Source organism: Ctenopharyngodon idella, chromosome 5 (assembly GCF_019924925.1).
Source record: "Ctenopharyngodon idella isolate HZGC_01 chromosome 5, HZGC01, whole genome shotgun sequence".
NCBI classification, from domain to species: Eukaryota; Metazoa; Chordata; class Actinopteri; order Cypriniformes; family Xenocyprididae; genus Ctenopharyngodon; species Ctenopharyngodon idella.
In genome coordinates, this window is record NC_067224.1 from 39,614,971 (window position 1) to 39,634,408 (window position 19,438).

Genomic DNA, 19,438 nt, shown 5'->3' on the forward strand with positions numbered 1-19,438 from the left:
TTGTCTTTTGTTCTTTGATTAACATTAATGAGAGCAACAGTTTTATTAGGGTGCTGTCACTTTAAGATCTGACGCACATGATGCAGATCTGACACTTTCGATGTCCTCAAAGCCCTTTACGGTCATTTAATGACGGTCCCATACGGACTTTATTTAATTCATTTAAGATTGTGCTAACGAGGATACTCGACAAAGCAAGCATTTTGGCATACTTTTGTGTGTTTTTGTCCGTTCAAGCGTGAAAGAGAACTCAATGCAGCCGGCGCGCTGTCTGAAGCAGCTTTCTGTGCACATGATTTGTGTGTCTGTCACACAGAAAGGAGATTCACAGACAGGGTGCCAGTACAGATTTAAGTTCCTTTTTGCATCTTATCGTGCATCTTGAATGGTTTAATAGTAGTTCAATGAATGATAGCGTGATCATAATGTAACGCTAGCTAAAGGATGAAGGGGAAAAAAATGGAAACTGTGCTAATTGCGTCAAAAACTTGTCAAACTGAAAAAAGTCAATCGCATATGTTAACTTGATAATTTTGACAGCCCTGTTATATGTATATATTTATATATTTGTTTGGTCTGACCACAAGTTTGATTCCATCTCTACCCCTGCAGGTGTCTTTTTTTACATTTGTATTATTTGGCTCTAAATCACAGTATGTTTGCATCATCAGTGTGAGAACCCCCTGGCAGCTGTTTGTTGTTGTAGCTAGGTAACACTGGAGAAGGCATGTTTTTATTTCTTTGGCTTTACTACCAAAACATCAGACATTCTAGTGGTGCTTGCATCTGTCTGGAACAGATGCTTTGCAAGATATGCAGAAAATGTGAGCTGTTCCCTGAAGGCAGTTTCTGCAGAGACATCAGCAACAAGGAAATGCAATTGCTGCTCTTTTTGCAAGGCATCAGTTTCGCTTTCCTGGATTCGTTCATATGAATTATACCCTAACGCTTGTTTTCAAGTGTACTTAAGTTTGGTTTCTTGGTGCACACTGAAATTAATAAAGCAGTTTTTACACAAATCAACCAGATCAATGTCAAACGGACTTGTGCCCGAACCAAAAGCTCTTGTGTGAAAATAGCTTTTCTTTGAAATAGTGCATCATCCCGAAGCTGATCTTATTCTTTTCTGTGCCTCAGGTCGCTGCCTGTAAGGACACTGGCTATGACTGGTTTGAGCAGCTCCTGCAGAACGTAAGTGTTTCTGTGTCAAGTACATTTCCATCTGCCCGCCTCTAGTTTGGAGGTCTGTAGCTTCAGTGTTTTGTTTTCTCTAGCTTTTAAAGTCAGAGGAGGATTCGTCCTATAAGCCAGCCAGGAAGGCCTGTGTGCAGTTGGTGGACAATCTTGTGGAGTACATCCTCAAATATGAAGAGGCACTTGCAGGTACGCACATGCTACTGGACTTGGGAAATCTGATTTGTTACCGTATTAGTTCATTAACCTATAAAACCTGATGTATAAAATAAAAAATCTATTCAAGATCACAAAAAATACAAAAACTAAATCTGAAAAAGGATGTATATGATTTGCAAACGTGTTTTATTGATTATCATTTTTGATAAATCAGGCTTTTATGCCTTGTATAGAATGATCTAGTGGGAATATGGAACATTTTTGAAGTCTCAAACTGAGCAAAAATATGCATTTTGGTGCAGTTGCTGATATTTATATGGCCAAAAAATAAGATACATTTTTTGTTTTATTATTAAAGCTCTGTAGTTTTAATTTTGGGGGCAAACATATAATGCATTGCAATACAATGATGGTGTATCATACTAAAGGCATTTTACTTGCTAAAAAAGTATAATCTGTCAATCAGACAACAGAAGGCATGTAGTAGATTGTGTGCAACATGTTTTTCAGCAGAGTTTTGATCATGTTGTTAATGTAAAATCCTTAAATTTACGTAATTAAATGGCTTTGTAGGGTTAAAGTAGTTCATTTCAATTAATTGATTCAAGAACAAAGTAACTTACATTTTTAAACATCACCCAAAGTGTTTAAGTGTTGCTTTTTTGAAGTTTTCATTTATTTTCAGTAGGGTGTTTGTTGTTGCATTTAATGTAATTTTTGTTTAAATACTAAATTATTTAATAGATATTTAATACACTAATGTAATGCACCTAAATTCACAATCAGTTGATCAGTCATGATCTGTCAAGTCAATAGAAAGAACTTACCCTACAGTTTGTTTGTGATCTTAAATTTGTTCTTGCTAGTTTAATAATGAGTAATTTTTCCAGAATAAATTAATTTGCTGTTGTGATGCTGTCTGTGTGCAGAGCATAAGAGTGTGAACTCGACGCGGTTGGTCGCATGCATCACCACTCTGTATCTGTTCAGTAAGATCAGAGCACAGCTGATGGTCAAGCACGCCATGACTATGCAGCCCTACCTCACCACCAAGTGCAGTGTAAGTGCACACTTCCTCTCTGCAAGCAGCAACTGCTAAGCACCACTTTCTACAGTGCAATATTTGACGTCATTCTGCCATCTAGTGGCCGTATATTCCTAGTATTGTGATATTGTGCCAAGGTACACGTGTCAGAAGGTTTTTATTTATGTATGTTTATGCATAATCTATTTGTCATTTTCACAGTCTCAGAGTGACTTCATGGTGATTTGTAATGTTGCGAAGATCCTGGAGCTGGTAGTTCCTCTGATGGATCACCCCAGTGAGAGCTTCCTCACCACCATTGAAGAAGACCTGATGAAGCTCATCTTAAAATATGGCATGACGGTAAGTGATGTGCACTTAATCTTAAACTGGTTTAACTGGCTGGCTGTTGATTTGCATCATATTTCTACACATACCACTAAGTTCTTTCTCTCTTTCTCCTTTTTGCACAGGTTGTCCAGTACTGTGTGAGCTGTTTGGGTGCAATAGTGAATAAAGTGACTCATAATTATAAGTTTGTATGGGCCTGTTTTAACCGTTATTATGGGGCACTAACTAAGCTAAAGTTACAGCATCAGGAGGGTACGAACAACATGGCACTAGCTGCCACCAAAGCAGCCCTGCTCAGATCTCTCTTCACTGTGGGAGCTCTCTGCAGACACTTTGACTTCGACCTCGAGCAGTTCAAGGGCACCACTAAGGTATCGCAACCTTTCCCCATATGTAATTATACGTGATTTTACATAAACCTGCATGTAGTTTACATGCAGCTGTGATTGCCATGTAGTTTTTAGGATATTGTATGATTTAGTTTAATGTGGTATGTTTAACTATAACTTTTATTAAACCCGTAATCTTGCACTGTTATTGGCAGGTTGTGATAAAGGAGAAGGTTTTGGAATCATTACTGTACTTCACTAAACATGAGGATGAGGAAGTCCGATGCAAAGCCATCATTGGGTTGGGTAAGATGACTCTTCCAGTGTTTTGTTTTTTTTGTTTTGTTTTAAGATGGACAAAATTTGTCACCAAAAAAGTCATTAAAGTCAAAAGTCAACTCTACATATAGCCTCTTTAATTTTAGTTAACAGTAACAATGCAGTTGTTTACTTTTCAGCTTTTTGTTGCAGAACCAGTTTTTGTCAGAATAATTTTATGTATTGCGTCATAGCAATGTTCTAATTACTGAATAATAAATAAACTTTTTAACCTTTTTTTTTCTCTCTCTCTCTCTCTCTCTCTCTCTCTCTCACTCTCTCACTCACTCACTCACTCACTCTCTCTCACACACACACACACACACACACACACACACACACACACACACACACACACACACACACACACATTCTGCAGGGTTCCTTTTCATCATGCACCCGAGTCAGATGTTCGTTCCAGAGGTGAAGTCTCTGTATAACGGGCTCCTATCTGATAAACGTTCCTCTATCACACTCAAGATCCAGGTGTTAAAGAACCTCCAGATGTATCTCCAAGAGGAGGACTCTCGCATGCAAGAGGCCGACAGAGAGTGTGAGTGACCCTGACATGAATGATCATTCATAGGGCAGTGCAGTTGCCAGTATGATTTTGAGGTTAACTGGAATTGATCAATGCTTTATAATACTTCATAATGCTTTATAAACTCTGTTCCACCCTTAAAGAAAGCTTGTGCTTTTATTTTTTCAGGGCAGAAAATGTCAAAGCAGGAGGATCTGAAAGAGATGGGTGACATCTCCTCTGGTATGAGCAGTTCCATCATGCAGCTTTATTTGAAACAGGTGCTGGAGTCTTTCTTCCACACGCAGTCCAGCGTACGACACTTCGCCCTCAATGTCATTGCTCTGACCCTCAGCCAGGGACTCATACACCCCGTACAGGTACACACACCCTCATACAGCAGTACAGATATTATAAACCCAGCATTAAATGATTAGTTCACTTTCAAATGAAAATTACCCCAAGCTTTACTCACTCTCAAGCCATCCGAGGTGTAGATGGCTTTTGTCTTTCTGATAAACACAATCGGAGAAATATTAATAAATATCCTGACTCATCTAAGCTTTATAATGACAATGAACAGGGGTCACAAGTATGATCTGAAGAAAGTGTCTCCATCCACATCCATCCATCATAAACGCGTACTCCACATAGCTCCGGGGCGGTTAATAAAGGCCTTCTGAAGTGAAGTGATGCATTTGTGTAAAAAAAAAAAAAAAAAAAATCCATATTTAACAAGTTATGAAGTAAAATATCTAGCTTCCGCCAGACTGCCTTCCATATTCAACGTACGAAGGAGGTGTAACGCCTTTCGCAGTTCACAACGCTTATGCTACGTCCTACGCCTTTCTGATTCAACTTACGAAAAAAACTTAACTGATGTGACGCCAATTTACACTTTCTTCGTAACTTGAATACGGAAGGTGGTCTGGCAGAAGCTAGATATTTTACTTCATAACTTGTTAAATATGTTGTTTTTTTTTTTTATAACATCGCTTCGCTTCAGAAGGCCTTTATTAACCCCCTGGAGCCGTATGTAAATGTTCTTCCATAAATACATTTGACTGATTTGGCCATTTTTTTTTTTTTCAGCTGTGATTAAGAGTGCATTATTCCGTTTAACACATTTGAATAGATTTAAATCTATTCCACAGATTTGTTTCACCACAATCCACACACAAAATGTAAAAAAAAAAAAAAAAAAGTGTAGGTTGGGTGTGGGCCTACTCATCACTGTCACAGCCTTGGCTGTAGAAATTGCAACTAACATGGACTTGTCACTTTAACTTCCTCCTCCCAATCACAGTGTGTGCCATATCTGATCGCCATGGGGACGGACCCAGAGCCCACCATGAGGAACAAAGCGGACCAGCAGCTGGTGGAGATTGATAAGAAGTACACTGGATTTATCCATGTGAGCATCAATCTGCACACCTTGACACGTGTCTCATGCAGTATCATAATGTTTTGCTGGATTCCAGTTCACTATTCTTATTGGTCAAATACATCGGTGCTGAGTGTAAGAATGTACCATGGGATACCACATTATACCATTTTTGCAAATTTTGCAATATATATACATATATATGTACATAAACACACATACATACATACATACATACACATATATATATATATATATATATATATATATATATAAAATGTATTTATTTATTTATTTTACCTACAGATGAAAGCTGTAGCAGGGATGAAGATGTCATACCAAGTGCAGCAGGCCATCTTGGGTTCAACACGATCTGTGATCCGTGGTTTCCGTCAGGACGAGTCCAATTCTGCTCAGTGTTCCCACCTATACAGCATGGTCCGTGCAAACAGACAACACCGGCGAGCGTTCCTCATCTCACTGCTCAATCTCTTCGACGACAGCTCGGTTAGCAGTCTTTGTGTGTCTGTCTCTTCCTGTCGTTGGCTCTTTGTTGTGATGTTGAGACTGACCTTTTCCATCTGTCTGTCTGTTTCTCTCTGTCCGAGCAGAAGATGGAAGTGAGCATGCTGTTGTTCATGGCTGATAATCTGGCCTACTTCCCCTATCAGACTCAGGAGGAGCCGCTGTTCATCATGCATCATATAGACATCACACTGTCTGTATCAGGCAGCAACCTGCTGCAGACATTTAAAGAGGTAAACGTACTCAAGTGCTTGTGTTTGATCTTAACAGTTTGTGCAGCACATTTCAGCGCTGATTGTTTTGTGAGCCTGTCCACAGTGCAGCCTCGTTGTGAATGTAGAAAAACACTGTTGCATAGAAGACATTTACATAGAAGTCTTACAGGCACAGCAGCCAAAAATGGCCCATTTAATTTTAGAGGTCAGAAAGTGGAAAATAGTCATGAAAAACTAAATTGTGATGGTGCAAAAAAGTTTTTGTAGGCAAACAACTGTGCTTGCTTTATAATCAGTGTTTTTTTTTTTCTTTTTCTTTTTTTCTTTCATATATATATATATTATATATAATATCTGTACTTTCCAACATAAAGTATGAGTGAAGTATGATTTCAGACTGAAGCAAGGTTTCATGACAAATCGGGTCCTTCGAAATCGGGTCTCCCCAAACTTTCAGTTAATGATTATCCTAAGTATAAACGAATGATATTAATTTAAAATACGCATACAAGCTTACTATATAATGCGCAAGAAAACAATTTAGTGCATAATAAAACCAATTTAACGTAATTTCTTACACTTGATTAACTGTTAATTAATAAATAATAACAATAATAATAATAATAATAGCCTATTTAGTGAATAACTGAACATCATTCATTCATTCATTCATTCATTTATAACTGAAATATTTGGACATTTAACACTTAATTACATTAAAGATGATTGTGAATACATGTAGGGTAAGTGCAAATGCGTGTATAAAGTAGCTATCAAGCTAATCGGGTATCTGTATGTTATGCTAGTACACAAGCTAACTAATATGGACATAAAGTTGAAACGGTATTTATTATAACATGATTTTGTAGGAATTGTAATCAGGAGCTAAAGAGAGCACCTATTAAAAGCAATTTGAATGGGATCGTGTGGGGTCCTAATGGAGACCCGATTTCGGGGGGGACCCAGTTTGTCACTACAACAGCACTGTGTTCATTTACACACAAGCACAGGATGTAGGCGTGCCCAGCGACACGACAAAGTTGAGATGTTTACTTTTACAGTACATTAGTATTATTGCAATGATGGTATTTATTTTATAAATTTTTATTATTTAAAATAATTATTTTGAATAACTATTAGTAGTAGTAATATAGTAGTGGTGTGTTTTTTTTAGTTCTATAAAAAAAAGTTTATCAAATTGAATGGGGAAAAAAGTTTTGTCCATAGCTTATCACATGCCTATAAATGCATATAATGTTTGTCTAGGTTTTTTGCACCAAAAACAATTTAGTTTTACATTATCATTTTTTACTTTCTGTCTTAGTCTTACAGGTAAAACAAAAGGTTGTTTTACTACTGTCCCATGAAGTTTTCTACATTTAAATGACCTCTGTTATGACTGGCTTTAACATATTTGATGCAAATATGGATGGTCATATGTTAATGTGCTCATGGTTGTGAGAGAAATTCCACCTCTCAATTCTAAACCGGCTGTTTTTGTACCAGTCTCTTGTTAAGGTTCCAGGCAGAAAGAGCAGGAAAAGGAGACGACGGCGGCGGCGGCCGCAACAGCAGCAACAGCAGAACGGTGCGGAGGAGGAGAGGGGAGAGCAGGACGAGGAGAAAGAAAGGAACAGCGGAGATGAAGAATATGATGGTGATGATTATGAGGAGGATGAGGAGGGGCAGCGAGTTAGGAAGCCCAAGCCCATGGAGGTTACCAGGCAGTCAGAGTCAGATTCTGAGTCTGACCTCGAGGATGCTGATGCTGTCATGGAGCGTCTCCCTGATGATGCAGCTCCTCTCCTGGACTTTGCTAGGGCTTCACAGGGCATACTCTTACTGCTAGTGCTCAAACAACACCTTAAGAACCTCTACGGCTTCTCGGACAGGTAGAAAAACACCCATCATGCACCTCGACAACTCAAAATAATGATTGCTGTTTGCTTTTTGTTTTATATATACTGTATTTATTCTGCTCTTTCCCAATGCAGCAAAATTCAGAAGTACTCTCCTACGGAGTCGGCCAAGGTGTACGATAAAGCAGTCAACAGGAAGTCATCGGTCATCTTCAGCCCACGGCAGACCATCGACTTCCTACACAATGATGAGGTTCATGACGAGCTGACCTACGAGCTGAAGAGGAAGATTGTCAAACAGTACCTCGATGTAAGCCATACTTATTTTCTTCAGGAAAAAAATTATTATATATTTTATTTATTATTATTATTATTATTATTATAATAAAGCAATCAAACTTAATTTAAATGCTAAAAAAAACACTTTTATTGATGTACAGAGTTTTTGAAACTTCGGGTATCGCTAAATAAAAAAAACTGGTTAAAGTGTTATATATTACATTTATATTGATAGTAATGTTATTTAGTTTTATGTATGTTTTTAATAATTATTATTTTCAAACTATCAAAGAGGCTGCAGGATGACTTAACTTAAACTTATGGAATCATAAAATGAATTCTGGTTAATTTAATGTATATAATGACACTCCAGGATTTGTTAATAAAATATTTAAAAACATGCAGCTTTGTACACCAAAAATGTTTGGATGAATGGGGGACCTTTGAGTCAACATTGATTTTTACCGCATGCTCTGTTTTATTCTCAGTTCAAGTTGCTAATGGAGCACCTGGACCCTGATGAAGAGGACGAGGAGGGAGAGACGAGTGCAAACGTGAGGAATAAAGCCATCACCGCACTGCTGGGGGGAGCGGCTACAAGCCCCCGAAACCACCATACACTTGACTCAGAGGATGAGGAGAGTGACGGAGAGGAAAGGACACCAGGGGTGAGAGAACACAAAAACAGCCCAACAGAGCCAGACTTTTGACTATTAGCAGCTTATTCTGGCCAAGTACCACCTACATAGACAGGAAGAAACCGTCTGACTGACACAAGATCATTGCTCATGTTTTGTTTCTGTGCCTCTCGTCACCTTTATTTATATAGCACTTTATACCATGCAGATTGTTTCAAAGCAGCTTCACAGTGATAAACAAGAAAATAAGTGCAAATGTTGCCAAGTTCTTCAGTTATGAAAATACAATTTCAGTGGTGTAGCAGTAAAAAGCAGCAAAAAAAAAAAAAAAAAAATTATTATTCAACTCAATTTGGTTCATTGTGGATTGAATTTAGTTCAGTAGCAGTGTTAATGTTACAAAGTTCAACAGTTATGAAACAAACTCAGTTCAACTATAAAGCAGTTGATTCAGTTCAAGCAGTGCAAAGTTAATCAATTATGAACAAGCTCAATTTAGTTATAAGCATCTCTAGAGAATGCAATATATTATTATTCAGCTCAAGTCAGTTCAGTGTTGATTTGATTCAGTTCAATAAGTGTTGATGTTGCTGAGTTCATCAATTATGAAATGAATTCTGAACAGCAAAAACATGCTGTTTTTGTGCATGTATCTTTAAATGCAAATGAGCTGCTGCTCCTGCCTCAGACACTCTGCTAAAAACTAAAACATCTGTTTGGTTTTGATTATCATGTCTATCGCAGTCACGTTCACGTGACATTGCAGTTCTTCATTATCATGAAAGTTTATTATTTGCATGCGTTTTAAAGCCATAAATCCATTTAAACTTCTGATATATGGTTTTCTGAGCGCGCACATCCAAAGCACGCACACAGATGTCAGACGGCGCTTCCTGTGAATATTAAACTAAGTTCTCTTTCACATCTTATTGCGCTTAAACTGTCAAATATGCACAAGGTTATGAAAAAAAAAAACACTAAGTTTACATAAACACACTCGGTTATGTCTGTGAACGTAAACAGCAAGTAAAAAAAATAGCATGTGTATATTAGATCTGTGTATTAAAGTGAAAGCAGCGTAATATACAGTACCTACTGCTGTATATGCTGTTAATATGAATCAAACAACAAAAGAAAAACAGAAAATCACTCACTGCTCTTGACTGAATAACTTTAGTAGCTTTAATAAGAATACATTTCTTACTTGAATGCTGCTGTTAAATGATATGGCGAGGAGATAAACATGGCGGACTGTGTAGCTCACTCAGGGCGGGTCTGTGCTAATAGAGCAGAGTCCATCAGCAGTTATGGGCGGGGCCTGTGCAATGTGACGTCATGTTGCATAGAAACTGCAAACGGCTTATTCTGAGACACTGCTTATGATTTATGGGGATTTAAAAAAAGGAGTGGGTGGATTTTTACCATTTTAAGGGTGGTTGTGTACACACACTGCCGACACATTTCTGTTCAAACACCATGTAAAAGTGAATTTTGCATAATAGGTCCCCTTTAAGAGTTTTTTTTTTTTTTATTTATTTTTTTTTTAAACCCCTCTTCACAGGCGTCTCGACGTGGGAGGCGCACGGGAGATTCTGCGGACGTGCTGTTGGCGAACATGAATGAGTCTGTCAGCGCGCTCGATATCATCGCCATCCACTGCCCCAAATACCGAGACCGGCCGCAGATAGCACGTGTGATCCAGAGGAACAGCGACGGTTACAACATCCACTGGATGGCAGGCTCGTACTCCAGCTCCTGGACTGAAGCGAAGCGCCGTGATGGACGCAAGCTGGTGCCTTGGGTGGACACCATCAGAGAGACCGACATCATCTATAAAAAAATTACACTCACCAGTGGCAACAAGCTCAACCACAAAGTGGCGCAGACTCTACGTTCACTCTACGCTGCCAAGGACAGGAACTCCAGCTAATAATACGTAAACACATGCACACACACGCACGCACATACCTCCCATCTCAGATTCTCTCAGCCTAATGCAACACACCCCGCCTATCAGCCAAACATCTCCCGGGTCAGCCAAACATGAACACACAAACACGAGCGGCTATTCTACACTACAGACTCTTTCTCTCTCTGATGCACTCTGGGTCTGGTGGTGACATTTTGCCCTCTGCGCCAGGGTGCATCGTCGTACCGCAGGAATAAAATGTTTGGAGAAACATTGTATGGGTGCTCCTTCGCTGTTGTGCAGCAGATTTCTGGTTGTTTGATTTCTACTCCCAGTGTATCATAGTTTAACATAAAAATATTGTTTATATCTATAAAAGAAATTTAAATATATACTGAATGTTGAAAGAATTAGTTTGTTGATGTTTTTACTTAATTTCTTTTTTTTCTCATTTTCTTTTCGGATTTCTTAGCGTCAAGCGGCTTTCTATAGCTTAGCTCCTTCTTTACTGGCTGATGATGATTCTCTCTGTTGAGCTGTTTGTCCATTTTGTACGATAGCACCGTGTGGCTGTAATTTATTGTGTATAGCATGCAGTGTCTGTGAGGAGGGCTGTGTCGAAGGAGATTTGCGATAACAGGTCGCCCTGCTCAGCATAAAGGGACCCACATGCCTCTGATGGAACAAATACTGCAATAAATTTTCTACTTCTCTTACTTGCAAGACTCATCCTGTCCGTTTGCAACTCTTGATCACTTGCATTTTTTGCCATGCACGCTTTTTATTTTTATTGACAGGTATAGTGAAGAGAGGACAGAACATTATGCGGGGAAGACACATCCAGTGTGTCGGACAACTGGTTCACGGCTCTTTGTAAAGGTGCCCCAAGTATTATTTTTTTTTTCTATTATAGAATAAGAATTAGCACTTTTTAAGGGCACACTTAATTTTAATGTGTTCTTGTTTTAATTACACAGGTACTCAGTAATATTAAGTAACAGCATGTTATTACTGACACAAACTGGTGTAGGACTTGATCAGAAATTGCTAGTAAATTTCACAAATAATTAAATAAACAGAAATGCATTGAATTAAATGTGAAATTTTGGAGTAGAAAGACTGAAGTAGTATTTTCTTGGAAAACACTTTGATAATCTTTGTTTTAGTGTTGGTTACTTGTCATAATTTGCTGTTGTTACTATAGTAAGTAAATGTAACAAGGGCACATTAAAATTAAGTGTTACCCTTTTTACTTATTTTGCTTAATTTAAAGGGGATCTATAACGCCTCTTTTACAAGATGTAATATAAGTCTCAGGTGTCCCCAGAATGTGTCTGTGAAGTTTCAGCTCAAAATACCCCACAGATTTATTATATTTATTATATTTAATAAACTTATTATAGCTTGTCAAATTTGCCCCTCTTTGGGTGTGAGCAAAAACACGTCGTTTTTGTGTGTGTCACTTTAAATGCAAATGAGCTGCTGCTCCCGGCCCCCTTTCCAGAAGAGGGCAGAGCTTTAACAGCTCGCGCTTCGGTTGCTCAACAACAACAAAGCTGGAGAATCTCACGCAGCCAAAATGAGGATTGTCAGTAACGGTGTTCAGCCTTACATTGTTCAAACTAGAGTCGACACTGATGGAGAGACTCAGGAAGAAGTTACAACTTTTAGAATTAAACTGGACGTTTCTGAATGGTTAGTGGATACATTTATGTAGTTGATTTAACTCATCTAGCATGTGCCGTCATGTTAATCTTTTGTGCAAATCCAGCATTGAATTGACCCTTGTTTGTGAAGCAGTCCGGCGTAAATTAACGGCATGACAACAACACTCTACTACAACAACTCTTCCTCTTCTCTAAAGCAGCTCAACATGGCTTCACCCTCTTAGTTGTGTGTTCTCGGGGGCGGGCTTTATGTAAATTTTGGGGTTTGTGATGTCACCATCCCGGGAAGGAACTTGTTTTAGTCCCTACCTAAGACATCTTATTGAGAGATATAAAGTGACAACTGATATTTATATTAGTGCTGTCAAACAATTAATCGCAATTGATCGCATCCAAAACAGAAGTTTGTTTACATAATGTATGTGTACTGTGTATATTTATTATGTATATATAAATACACACATGTATTTAAGAAATATTTACATATATACGTGTATATTTATATATAATTGATAACATATATAATTATAATATATTTTTGTGAAGGATAAACATGCATGTGTGTGTATTTATACATAGTAAATATACAAAGTACACACATTATGTAAACAAACTTATTTTGGATGCGATTAATTGTTTGACAGCACTAATTTATTGTTGTTGAATGTAAGTAGTCTGCTATACTGTGATAAAGATTTCATCGATTTACATTACCATCAAAATTTCATCTTACTTTTTGTTCATATAAATATCAGCATCTGCACCGAATAACATATTTTTGCTCCGTTTGAACAAAACTGAGGTGTTTTTTCTCCTCGAGTTTGAGTATGGTCATATTCTCACTATATCATACTATATGAGCCATAGATTCTCGACAAAAACATCTGCAAACTTCTTTTTAGATGCCTAAAAATATGTATATATTTTAATTGCTCAATAAACTTACTTTTTTTTTTTTTTAAATGTCATGCTTTACAGGGTTAATATCTTTCCTTGATTCAACATTTGATCAAACTGTCAAAGATTATGACTTTATTGCACAAAATTGGGTTAAAATATTGTTGAATTTAAAATGGCACACTAGCTTTATATATATATATATATATATTATAAGCTAGTATGCCATTTAGTATGCAGAAGTAGTAAGCATAATTCTGTTAGCCTGCTTTTTCAAGATTACGTAAAACTTTTCACCATTTACACTTGAACAAAAGTCTGTAAAAATAGGGCTGAATGTACTGTGTAAATATGAAGTAATTTTCCATATTGATTTTTCACAGGTGTGTTTTACCCTTATTTTGAATTATGCATTGCATTGTGTTTTAGGGTTACAGGAAATGTCTGTAAACTTAACAGATGATGTCCTGACAGAAACTTACATGTAGTCTTACCGTTTTCCTACTGATTTTTTTTTTTTTTTTTTTTTTTTTTTTTTTTTGTAGAAATTTCCTGAATCTTCCGTGTTTTCTATGACTGTGGAAAGCCTGAATACTGAATCCTACATGATTTTCTTTTTTTCTTTCAAATGTGGCTTGGTTTGTTTATGCCCTCTTGTACAGGAAAACTTCTGCTCCTGTACGGCTCCAGTTTTCATTCCTGTAGCTCCAACAGCAGAGCATGCACATGTTCGATTCCTTGGGAATGCATATGTTTTACACATCACGACATAATAAAAAATCATCTGATTTTTAGCAGGTCTTAAAATGAAGTAAATATAACCTCAGATAAACAACACCACATTACGTAATTATTTATTAAACAAAAATAAAGCCAAAATGGAGAAGCCATGTGTGACTTTGTAGACGGCTGCCCACGTCATGTAAAAGACAATGGGACTCATCGGACCAGACGTCCTTCTTCCACTGCATCCAGTTTGGACACTCATGTGCCCATTGTAGGCGCTTTGGACAGTGGACAGGGATCATCATAGGCACTCTGATTGGTCTGGCTACACAGCTGCAGCGTTGACACATTCCTCCCATAACAATTTTGTGTGACTTGTACCACAGTACACCTTCTGTATAACTCGGACCAAATGGGATAGCCTTCGTTGCCCTCATGCATTGATGAGTCTTGGGCACCCAAAATCTTATCGCTGGTTTGTGGTTTGGTTTTGTTGGTAAATTCAAACCTTTCTGTTTCAGAGATACTCTGACCCAGTCGCCTTGCCATATCAAAGATGCTCAGATCTTTATTCCTGCCCATTTCTCCTGCATTCAACAGGTTGATTACGAGAACTGATTGTTCACTTACCATCTAATGTACCCGGACCTTAATATGTTAGGAGATGATCAGTGATGTTCTCTTCACCTGTGAATGGTCATAATGTTTTGGCTCATCACTGTATACCAAATTAAGGAAACTTTGCATGTTTAAATAGCAGGACCCCCAGTGAAATCTCATTGATCCAAAAATGTGATATACAAGAATACATAGGTATGGATGCAAACCTTAATCTAAGTTCTTTTGTGTCATTATTTTTTTTTTTATTTATTACTGTAGAACGTCACATTGCTTTACCTGTCAGCAGGTGCTGGAAACAGGACAACAGGTGTTTGCTGCAATGGAAACATTTCCGTGTACGTCATTCTGGGAGAAGAATGCATGTTATGACTGGCTGCAGACTTCATCACGGAAAGAATACATGATTTAAACTGATGAAAGAAACAGATAAGTGACCATTTGTTGTTGAGGATAAATGTGCATGAAATATAGATCAATGTACAGTATCTCACAAAAGTGAGTACACCCCTCACATTTCAGCAACCATTTGAGTATATCTTCTCAAGCGACAATACTATAGAAATGAAAATTGTATATATTTCAGAGTAGTCAATGTGCTGCTTGTATAGTAGTACAGATTTACTGTCCTCTAAAAATAACAGCCATTATTGTCTAAATAACTGGCAACAAAAGTGAGTACACCCTAAGTGAACATGTCAAAACTGTGTCCAAAGTGTCAATATTTTGTGTGAGCACCACTGTTATCTAGCACTGCCTTAATCCTCCTGGGCATGGAATTCACCAGAGCTGCTCAGGTTGTTACTGGGATCCTCTTCCACTCCTCCATAATGACATCACGGAGCTGGTGGATGTTAGACACATGGCGCTTCTCCACCTTCCGCTTGAGGATGCCCCATGGGTACTCAAATAAGGTTTAGGTGTGGAGGCATACTTGGCCACTCCTTCACCTTCAGCTTCCTCAGCAAGGCAGTTGTCATCTTGGCGGTGTGTTTGGGGTCATTATCATGCCGTATCAGCCCAGTTTCTGAAGGGATGGCATCATGTTCTGCTTCAGAATGTCACAGTACATGTTGGAATCCATGTTTCCCTCAATGAAGCAGAGCTCCCCAGTACCAGCAGCACTCATGCAGCCCCAGACCATGATGCTACCACCACCATGCTTGACTGTAGGCAAGACACAATTTTCTTGGTACTCCTCACCAGGGCGTCGCCACACATGCTGGACACACTAGCAAACAAGTTCATCTTGGCCTCATCAGACCACAGGACATGGTTCCAGTAATTCATGGTCTTGGACAGGCTGTCTTCAGCAAACTGTTTGTGGGCTTTCTTGTGAGCCAGCTTCAGAAGAGGCTTCCTTCTGGGACGACAGCCATGCAAACCGACTTGTTGCAGTGTGCAGCGTATGGTCTGAGCACTGACAAGCTGACCTTCTGCAACCTCTAAAGCAATGCTGGCAGCACTCATGCATCTGTTTTTTGAAGCCAGCTTCTGCACCTGACGCACAGCACAAGGTCTCAACTTTTTGGCCGGTTCCGAGTGGAACCCGTCTTGGAAAACCTCTGTATGACCCTGGCCACTGTGCTGTAACTCAGTTTCAGGGTGTTACCGATCTTCTTATAGCCTAGGCCATCTTTGTGGAGAGCAACAATTCTAATTCTCAAATCCTCAGAGAGTTCTTTGCCATGAGGTGCCATGTTGAACATCCAGTGATCAGCATGAGAGAATTGTACTCAAAGCACCAAATTTTAACTGCTCTAATACATGATCCACACATTTGTATGATCCTGTTAAGCAGACAAAAACATGAACATGATGAATAGGACATGTGGCTTTGCATGGTTAAAAGACGTAGAGCTGTTATCACTTAGGGTGTACTCACTTTTGTTGCCAGCTATTTAGACAATAATGGCTGTAAGTTGCATTATTTTCAGAAGACAGTAAATCTGTACTGCTATACAAGCAGCACATTGACTACTCTAAAATATATCCAAGTTTCATTTCTATAGTATTGTCCCTTGAGAAGATATACTAAAATAGTTGCTGAAATGTGAGGGGTGTACTCACTTTTGTGAGATACTGTAGGTTATTTATGCATCCAGAATACGTCATTAGATTCTCCTCATCTTTACAACAGTAATCAATTACAAATAATCATAAACTATATTTAATTTATAATTGTTCTATACTGTCAAACCAAAACATGTTACCATTCGAAAACACAGCGGCTTTTTTCTTAGACTTCTATTACTTACTATGTCCTTTTACTTTATTTTCCCAATCTGCATACTGTCCGTACCATAAATAGTATGCAAGCGCATCCTAAATTGTAGTGATGTGATGTACATGTATGGAAATAGTATGCGGAGCCCGCATGAAATATTGTATCTTTCTTTTCAGATATTTCCTACTACCCTTTGCAGTACAGAAGAGGAGTTTGTGATTGTTTTCTTTTCCACTTGTGTAGACGAATATGACCTCAAATCATTTTTAAATGAATGTAAGAGCAGAGTAATATTGAAGTTAGCTTCATGGTTATGTTTATATGTGAATGTATGCAGTGTATGACAGGTGGGTCTGTCGTATTAAGACGATTTAATGATGTAGTTTGTCCTAATACTGGTGTACATACTCAAAACATATACTTTCCCATCACTAATTAAGTACATATTCTTAAAATATAGTAAACATATGCAACACTGGTCTACTTATTTGTTGTTTCAGTTCCCTGTATTGCATATTAAATGAATCTACAGTGAGGAGTAAATGTGTATAAATGAGTTAGGAATACCCTCTATATCTCTCTCTATACCTTAAACAGACACTAGAGATGTATTATTACTGCTCAAGTCTTCTGTTAACACACAATGCACTGTAATGAGACCGCTTGATCACTTCAGTTGAATGCTGCGGCCGTTCTTTTACATGTTGACTTGTGAGCTTTAAATGCGTCTGCTCTATAATTACAGATGAGTAAAAGAAGTAGAGGCTGGAGCGTCGAGTATAGCTGCAGTTTTGAGCTTCAAGCTGAATAGAAAGAATGGCTGTATAGTATAGAAGAAATGGGTAAGAGACGTTTTCACACCACGTACAGGCAGTGAGAAGAGACTGTAAGGACTACTGCAGTGGCCTTGGCATTTCTGAAAAAAGGGTTAGTTCACCCAAAAATGAAAATTCTGTCATTAATTACTCACCCTCACGTCGTTCGACACCCGTAAGACCTTCGTTCATCTTCGGAACACACATTAAGATATTTTTGATAAAATCCGATGGCTCGGTGACGCCTCCATCGCCAGCAAGATAATTAACACTTTCAATGCCCAGAAAGCTACTAAAGACGTATTTAAAACAGTTCATGTGACTACAGTGGTTCAAACTTAATGTTATGAAGCGATGAGAATACTTTTTTCCGCCAAAAAAATAAATAAATAACGACTTTATTCAAGAATATCTAGTGATGGGCGATTTCAAAACACTGCTTCATGAAGCTTCGAAGCTTTACGAATCTTTTGTTTCAAATCAGTGGTTCAGGAGCATGAATCAAATTGCCAAAGTCAAGTGATTTTAGTAAACGTCATTAGCGTTTCGAAACGTTTGGAAATTTCTATGATTTACGTGACTTTGGCAGTTTGATTCACGCTCCGAACCACTGATTCAAAATAAAAGGTTCGTAAAGCTTTGAAGCTTCATGAAGCAGTGTTTTGAAATCGCCCATCACTAGATATTACTGAATAAAGTTGTTATTTTGCTTTGTTTTTGGCACACAAAAAGTATTCTCGTCACTTTTTTGCTGCTTAATATTTTTGTTGAAACTGTGATAATACTTTTATTCTGCAAGGATGCACTAAATTGATGAAAAGTGACAGTAAAAACATCTAAAATATTACAAATGATTTCTATTTCAAATAAATGCTGTTCTTTTGAATGTTCTGTTCAGCAAAAAATTCTGAGGAAAAAAAATGCATTACAGCTTCCACAAAAATATGAACCAGCACAACTGTTTTCAACATTTATAAAAATCAGAAATGTTTCTTGAGCAGCAAATCAGCATCTTAAAATGATTTCTGAAGGATCATGTGACACTGAAGACTGGAGTAATGATGCTGAAAATTCAGCTTTGATCACAGGAATAAATTACATTTTAAAATGTATTCAAATAGAAAGCAGTTATTTTAAATAGTAATAATATTTCACAATTTTGCTGTTTTTACTGTATTTTTGATCAAATAAATGCTGCCTCGGTGAGCGTACAGACTTCTATCAAAAACATTCAAAACATCCTACTGACCCCAAATCTCGAAACGTGTCTTGTGACATCTCAGAAGCATATACCATCACTTAACCTCAGAGCTGATGGTAGATCTGTTTTGGTTACACGTCATAAAAATCTATTTCTCAGCGGATTTTTACTTCCCAACATTTTTATGCTCTATATTCAGCCTCCCTCTTCTTCTCCCTCCTGTTTTTTCTCTGTCTAGTACTCGCATTACAGATTTACAACCGCTAATGACTAATTACTAATGTTACTCTTGACCTGGGCCTTTGTTCGTCATGTTGAGGTAATTGCATTAACAAGGTTGAGTCTTGTTGGCGGGTGTATTAATGAAGTCCTGTGTGGTGTGTGATGACACAGGTGAGTGTGGTGGCAGAAACGTGAACTCTGAAGATCAGATCACGAACACACTCCATATCTCTGGTTTCATTCTCTTTCTTCTTCATTTCCATCATCATTCTCTATTTATAGAGATTATCTTTCTTCCACAAACCCAAGCTCTTTATTGTTTATTTCCCTTTCAAGTTATAAACTTACTGCATATGCTACA

At 37.9% G+C, this 19,438-nt stretch overlaps 1 protein-coding gene across 3 annotated transcripts in view; it reads left to right on the top strand.

The window, feature by feature from the left end:
• The window catches only part of nipbla (NIPBL cohesin loading factor a), a 43,369-nt gene extending 31,949 nt beyond the window's left edge, over window positions 1-11,420 (top strand). For all 3 annotated transcript variants that reach the window (XM_051893499.1, XM_051893500.1, XM_051893501.1), the window contains exons 31-45: window positions 1,138-1,191; window positions 1,275-1,383; window positions 2,283-2,413; window positions 2,600-2,740; window positions 2,851-3,099; window positions 3,273-3,363; window positions 3,755-3,928; window positions 4,085-4,275; window positions 5,202-5,309; window positions 5,586-5,786; window positions 5,891-6,037; window positions 7,526-7,911; window positions 8,014-8,188; window positions 8,646-8,825; window positions 10,357-11,420. In XM_051893499.1, the coding sequence (XP_051749459.1) occupies window positions 1,138-1,191; window positions 1,275-1,383; window positions 2,283-2,413; window positions 2,600-2,740; window positions 2,851-3,099; window positions 3,273-3,363; window positions 3,755-3,928; window positions 4,085-4,275; window positions 5,202-5,309; window positions 5,586-5,786; window positions 5,891-6,037; window positions 7,526-7,911; window positions 8,014-8,188; window positions 8,646-8,825; window positions 10,357-10,725 (2,706 nt within the window). In that variant the 3' untranslated portion in view covers window positions 10,726-11,420. The remainder of the gene's footprint in view (window positions 1-1,137; window positions 1,192-1,274; window positions 1,384-2,282; window positions 2,414-2,599; window positions 2,741-2,850; window positions 3,100-3,272; window positions 3,364-3,754; window positions 3,929-4,084; window positions 4,276-5,201; window positions 5,310-5,585; window positions 5,787-5,890; window positions 6,038-7,525; window positions 7,912-8,013; window positions 8,189-8,645; window positions 8,826-10,356) is intronic.
• The last annotated feature ends 8,018 nt before the right edge of the window (window positions 11,421-19,438 follow it).